The 7500-nt window shown below is 36.0% G+C and overlaps 1 protein-coding gene across 2 annotated transcripts in view; it reads left to right on the top strand.

Moving 5' to 3' along the window:
• Positions 1-7500, top strand: part of LOC128667040 (uncharacterized) — a 75307-nt gene that overhangs the window by 9966 nt on the left and 57841 nt on the right. For both annotated transcript variants that reach the window (XM_053721904.1, XM_053721905.1), the window contains exon 2: positions 6950-7093. In XM_053721904.1, the coding sequence (XP_053577879.1) occupies positions 6956-7093 (138 nt within the window). In that variant the 5' untranslated portion in view covers positions 6950-6955. The remainder of the gene's footprint in view (positions 1-6949; positions 7094-7500) is intronic.

The following is a 7500-nucleotide window of genomic DNA, read 5'->3' as shown; positions in this document are numbered from 1 at the left end:
GGGAAAATTGGATTAATATTGAAATTTGACAGAAAATATTCTACTGCTCATTTGATATTTAAAGGAACACCAAACCCCAAAAATTTTCTTTCATGATTCAAGTAGAGAATACAATTTTAAACATCATTCCAATTTACTTCTATTATCTAATTTGCTTCATGTTTTAGATATCTTTTGTTTAAGAAATAGCAATGCACATGGGAGAGCCAATCACACAATGCATCTATGTGCAGCTACCAATCAGCAGCTTCTGAGCCTATCTAGATATGCTTTTCAGCAAAGGATATCAAGAGAATGAAGCAAAATAGATAATTGAAGTGAATTAGAAAGTTGTTTAAAATTGCATGCTCTTTCTAAATCCTGAGAGAAAATGGGTTTCATGCCCCTTTAAATTAAGTTGTTGGTTTTTTTTTATCGCATTCTCTTTTTATTTTATACTTGTCAGTTATTAAGTTCTACTGTATTTGGTAATCCTTTTAAATGTCTACTTTGTGTGTATTACTAGCAACTGGGGGATACAATTACCACTTTCTTTGTTAAAGGGACAATAAACACTTTGGGATGGTAATAGAAAATGATACATTTTATATATAAATTAAACTCTGCAATATACTTTCATTATTTATTTTGTCCCCTTTTCCTGTAATTCCATTCTGAAATTGTGAACTTTTCAGTTCCTGTTAGAAATGGAAGTGCAGAACATTGTTATATTCTACACAGCCATTGGCTGCACACTCTAGTGACCTATTTATAACTGTCTCTAATTGGCCACAGCAGAGAAGGTAACCTAAATTACAACATGGCAGCTCCCAGTGTTTTATAGACACTAAAACTTTACACTTAAATTGTCAATATTTAAACAACTAATGAAACTTAAAAAACACATCTACTTGTTATTCTCAGACTAATCTTTTCTTTGAATGCAGCATTCTATCTAGCATTTATTTAGTGTTTAATGTCCCTTTAATGTCAACAAAGGGAATACAGATATTTCAGTTAATTTGTTAATAAAATATAGGGCCGGGTTAATTGCCTAGGATGAAGTCTCTGTTACAGTTTTGGAGAAGGGCATTGTTTTAGCACATTCTGTATTTTTTCACTAAAAATCTCTTCATTTATTTTAGCAATCAGTCTTATCATATTTTGGCGCATACATACATAAGATCCCTCGCGCAGCACAAAACGTCTGCATCTCATGGTGTTTTCTAGGCTTTATATACACAATAGTGTTTAAAGGGACAGTCTACTTGAAGATTGTTTATCGTTTAAAAAGATAGATAATCCCTTTATTACCCATACCCCATTTTTGCATAACCAACACTTATATTTATACACTTTTTACCTCTGTGATTACCTTTGTATCTCAGCTACTGCAGACTGCCCCTTATCTCAGTGCTTTTGGCAGACTTGCATGTTAGCCAATCAGTGTTGACTCATAAATAACACAACAGGAGTGAGCACAATGTTAAAAGTAAACTTGCATTTTTAGCCAATTTGTGCTGATTCCGGCATAACCATTATCATTCTCCACTGGAGTGAGCACAATGTTATCTATATGGCCCGCATAAACTAGCACTAAATGGCTGTTGTGCATAATTTAAAAATCCAATAAAAAGCATTGAGATAAGAGGCGGCCTGCAGGGTCTAAGAAAAATGCAAACTTAGAGGTTATAAAGTATATTAAAGTGAAGGTAAAGTTACCTTGACGCTGATCCACAATCCAATTCTTTGTTAAAAATAAACAGGAGTTTCATTCATTATTTTTTACATTTTTATTCTAAATCCAGTAATCTTAGTTTTCATTACCTATTTTCCGCTATGCAAAAAACAACCAGTTTTTTATTTTGTTTTTTTTTTTAATAGCTTGGTCACGTTTTTGATCAGCCAGTTGAAAATCTGGCCGTTAGGCGGCTGTGACCCCACGTCATCTGCCTACTTGCTGAAATGCGCATGCGCTTAAGGCTAATTCTTCATCTGAGTAAATGCGTGTTCCCGTTTTGCGCATGCGTACTATTTCTATTTTATGGCCGCATCTAGTGAATAGTTTTAACTGACAGAGGTATTGTACCATCTTACTGCCAAAACCCAGCTTGGCTAACACGCTTGTCCTTTTTGCACTATTGGCAGTAATAAATAAACAGAGAGGGAGGAAATCGCCGATTCCGACATGCGCAGTTGAGCGGAGGATCGAGAACGCGCATTGGCAACACGTATAGAGCGAGTGGGACTGCGCTATACGTCACTCATTAGAAAATCCGGAAATAGCGGTTGGGAGGAGTAAAGATAGCAATGGTATGAGTTTATATATAGGTTTTATTTCCCTAATATAGAATCATTTTTTTTTTTTAAAAAAGTTAGCGATTGGCTTATTATAGTGTAGAATTATTGCTTTGTGTCTTCAACATGTTAAAAATTTACCTTCACTTTAATGGAATAGTATAGTCAAAATTAAACTTTCATGATTCAGATAGAACATGCAATTTTAAGCAAAAACAAAATTGAAAAAATTGAAAAATGGCAAACAGGATACGGTATAGGGCTATAAAAGGCAGAACAGGAACAGGATGCATTATATTGATAAAGGCCATTTCGTGGCTGAAACGCGTAGATGAGCTTATGAGTATATGAACTGTTGGATTTCTTCCGGCTTAGATGATCTCAATGAAAAACCAGAGCGCTCTGTGTTTCTTTTTTTGAATCTACCGCTTCGGATCTGACAGCGTGAGAACTGCAAGCTGATTGGTCGATACACACCACATGACCATTGTACTCTGACGGAACAAACACAGTCACACGCCAGAGAAGGCTATCGAAGGAGAATAATAATAACCACTGGAAATACATATATTTGCAATGTGATATACCTGAGCCTATATTCTATTTGCTATATTTGCGAAGTCAGTTTCGTCTTTCTGGTTCTAGGTAGTTGGCATGTTTTAAAATGGAGGTAAATCCCTCATTAGTCAACAGTATCCTCTTTTTTTTTATCTCAGGGTGGGCGATCTAGTGTGTTTGAAAGTGTCTCCCAATAAAATTTAACATCTAAAAATACATTTAATTGATTTTGCTTATAATACCCATATTGTTCCATAGGGATGGTTTCTGACACCCTTGATAGCCGTTGTTGGAACTATTGCAGACTTCCAATGCTGCGCAATCAATGATTTTGCACTATTTATACATATCCTTGTAAGTATAGTGCGCAGTTTGCACTGGAGTACTGGGTTTTGGTTTAATAACACTATTTTGGGGGTGAGGATGAAATTCCTGACCATTATTTTTCGTAATACCCTCTCTACTGATCTCCAAAATGTGGAGATTTTGGGGCACTGCCACCATATGTGGGCCATGGTTCCCGTTTCTCCACATCCTCTCCAGCAATGCGCCGTCGAGGAAGGGTATATCTTATGCAATCTGTGCGGTGTTAAGTACCAACGCATGAGAACCTTGAAATTCATTTCAATAATTCTTGTGGAGGTGGACGATTTACGTGTATTATTGTAGATTATCTGCCAATCTTTCTCTTCTAATTGAATGTTTAAATCTCGTTGCCATTGTGTCGTGAATGATGGAGGGGTGGGTTGCTTTGCATTTTCAAGGGCGTTTTTTGCTCGAGACAAAGTTCCCTTAAAGGGACACTGTACCCAAAAAATTTCTTTCGTAATTCAGATTGAGCATGAAGTTTTAATCAACTTTCTAATTTACTCCTATTATCAAATTTTCTTCATTCTCTTGGTATCTTTATTTGAAATGCAAAAATGTAAGTTTAGATGCCGGCCCATTTTTGGTGAACAACCTGGGTTGTCCTTGCTGATTGGTGGATAAATTCATCCACCAATAAAAAAGTGCTGTCCAGAGTACTGAAACCAAAAAAAAGCTTAGATGCCTTCTTTTTCAAATAATGATAGCAAGAGAACGAAGAAAAATTGATAATAGGTAAATTAGAAAGTTGCTTAAAATGGCATGCTCTTTCTGAATTACAAAAGAAAACATTTGGGTTCAGTGTCCCTTTAAAGGGATTCTCCGACAGGCATAGTTGCTCAAAGGGAGTGGGCGGTCTCACTAAGTCTTCTCTAAATTGGTTGCTGTGGATGAAATGGTATAGCTGGGAATGTTTCAGCCATGAGGTGAATGTACCTTTCAATAATCCATGCTTTTTTACATAGTTTTTTAAATATTAGAGTATACCACCGGTGGTTCTAAATTGATTATATTTATTTATTAAATATTGTGATTTACTGTGTTATATGAGTTATTTGAGATTTTTAATTTACCAGTATATAAATTAATTTCTGGATTTTAATTATCATATTTCATATACCGTAGCTGTTCTCAGCGCACCATCTGTTTTTTACGTACATTTAAGCAATTTTCTAATTTATTCCTATTAATCTTCTTCGTTCTCTTGATATCTTTATTCTTCATATAGACACCAATCAGAAAGTGCTACCCAGGTGCTGAACCAAAAATGGTCCGGTTCCTATGCTTACATTTTTGCTTTTTTTTTTTAAATAAAGATACCAAGAGAACAAAAAAAATTGATAATAGGAGTAAATTACAAAGTTGCTTAAAATTGTCTGCTCTATCTGAATCATGAAAGTTTAATTTTGACTAGACAATCCCTTTTAATGTAACAATGTTGGTTATGCAAAGCTGGGGAATGAATAGTTATAGGGACATGAAACCCAAACATTTTCTTTCATGATTTAGACACAACATTCACTTTTAAACAACTTTCCAATTTACATCTATCATTTAATTTGCTTCCTTCTCTTGTTATCCTTTGCTGAAAGGTTTATCTAGGCAAGCTCAGGAGCAGAAGAGAACCTAGGTTCTAGCTGCTGATTGGTGACTGCATGCGCATATATATATATATATATATATATATATATATATATATATATATATATATATATATATATATACATACATACATACATACATACATACATACATACATACATACATACATACATACATACATACATACATACATACATACATACATACATACATACAGGGAGTGCAGAATTATTAGGCAAATGAGTATTTTGACCACATCATCCTCTTTATGCATGTTGTCTTACTCCAAGCTGTATAGGCTCGAAAGCCTACTACCAATTAAGCATATTAGGTGATGTGCATCTCTGTAATGAGAAGGGGTGTGGTCTAATGACATCAACACCCTATATCAGGTGTGCATAATTATTAGGCAACTTCCTTTCCTTTGGCAAAATGGGTCAAAAGAAGGACTTGACAGGCTCAGAAAAGTCAAAAATAGTGAGATATCTTGCAGAGGGATGCAGCACTCTTAAAATTGCAAAGCTTCTGAAGCGTGATCATCGAACAATCAAGCGTTTCATTCAAAATAGTCAACAGGGTCGCAAGAAGCGTGTGGAAAAACCAAGGCACAAAATAACTGCCCATGAACTGAGAAAAGTCAAGCCTGCAGCTGCCAAGATGCCACTTGCCACCAGTTTGGCCATATTTCAGAGCTGCAACATCACTGGAGTGCCCAAAAGCACAAGGTGTGCAATACTCAGAGACATGGCCAAGGTAAGAAAGGCTGAAAGACGACCACCACTGAACAAGACACACAAGCTGAAACGTCAAGACTGGGCCAAGAAATATCTCAAGACTGATTTTTCTAAGGTTTTATGGACTGATGAAATGAGAGTGAGTCTTGATGGGCCAGATGGATGGGCCCGTGGCTGGATTGGTAAAGGGCAGAGAGCTCCAGTCCGACTCAGACGCCAGCAAGGTGGAGGTGGAGTACTGGTTTGGGCTGGTATCATCAAAGATGAGCTTGTGGGGCCTTTTCGGGTTGAGGATGGAGTCAAGCTCAACTCCCAGTCCTACTGCCAGTTTCTGGAAGACACCTTCTTCAAGCAGTGGTACAGGAAGAAGTCTGCATCCTTCAAGAAAAACATGATTTTCATGCAGGACAATGCTCCATCACACGCGTCCAAGTACTCCACAGCGTGGCTGGCAAGAAAGGGTATAAAAGAAGAAAATCTAATGACATGGCCTCCTTGTTCACCTGATCTGAACCCCATTGAGAACCTGTGGTCCATCATCAAATGTGAGATTTACAAGGAGGGAAAACAGTACACCTCTCTGAACAGTGTCTGGGAGGCTGTGGTTGCTGCTGCACGCAATGTTGATGGGGAACAGATCGAAACACTGACAGAATCCATGGATGGCAGGCTTTTGAGTGTCCTTGCAAAGAAAGGTGGCTATATTGGTCACTGATTTGTTTTTGTTTTGTTTTTGAATGTAAGAAATGTATATTTGTGAATGTTGAGCTGTTATATTGGTTTCACTGGTAAAAATAAATAATTGAAATGGGTATATATTTGTTTTTTGTTAAGTTGCCTAATAATTATGCACAGTAATAGTCACCTGCACACACAGATATCCCCCTAAAATAGCTATAACTAAAAACAAACTAAAAACTACTTCCAAAACTATTCAGCTTTGATATTAATGAGTTTTTTGGATTCATTGAGAACATGGTTGTTGTTCAATAATAAAATTAATCCTCAAAAATACAACTTGCCTAATAATTCTGCACTCCCTGTACATACATACATACGTACATACATACATACATACATACATACATACATACATACATACATACATACATACATATTGGCTCAGCCATGTGTTCAGTTAGAAACTTGTAGTGCATTACTGCTCCTTCAACAACTGATACCAAGAGAATGAAAGATTAGATAATAGAAGTGAATAAGAAAGTTGTTTAAAATTGTTTTCTCTATCTGAACCATGGTAGAAAAAAATTGGGTTTCATTTCCCTTTAAGGCGTTATCTCTCTTTTTTAACCAAATAAAAAAATCAAGTAGACTGTCCCTTTAATGTAGCAAAAATATGTTTTATCTTAGAGTGATCTATTTGTGCCTTTGACGATATGTGTTGTCCTCTGCAGGTAACAATGAGTGTGGAAACATCTGGCACTTCGGCAGAATCTGAAGCCAGAGAGAGTAGCAGAAAGAGGAAGAGTTCAAAACCTAAAAAAGCAACTGGAGGAATAAGGCGACCTCTCCAAAAAATAGATGACTCCAACAAAGAGGTAAGCCTAAGGAAATGAGTCATATTAAGCAACTTTCTAATTTGTCTATTATCAATTGTTCTTTGTTCTCCTGGTACCTTTATTTGAATAGCAGGATTGTATGCTTAGGAGCTAGCCCATTTTTTTTATTTATTTTTTGGTAAATGTAGCCAACAATCAGCAAGCGCTACCAAAAAATGAAAATAGGAGTAAATTAGAAAGTCGCTTAAAATCGCATACTCTATCTGAATTTTGAAAGAAAAAAAATGGATTTAGTGTCCCTTTTAATTGGAGCTTTTTTGTAAGTGTATTAGATTTGTATAGGTTGAACTTGATGGCCTTCTGTCTTTTTTTCAAACTCATCGCTTTGTTACATATATCTGATGGTATTTTGGTACAATATAAATATATGTATTTCGTCTGGGGTT

Source organism: Bombina bombina, chromosome 7 (assembly GCF_027579735.1).
Source record: "Bombina bombina isolate aBomBom1 chromosome 7, aBomBom1.pri, whole genome shotgun sequence".
Taxonomy (NCBI): domain Eukaryota; kingdom Metazoa; phylum Chordata; class Amphibia; order Anura; family Bombinatoridae; genus Bombina; species Bombina bombina.
This window is presented reverse-complemented; position numbering and strand designations above follow the sequence as displayed.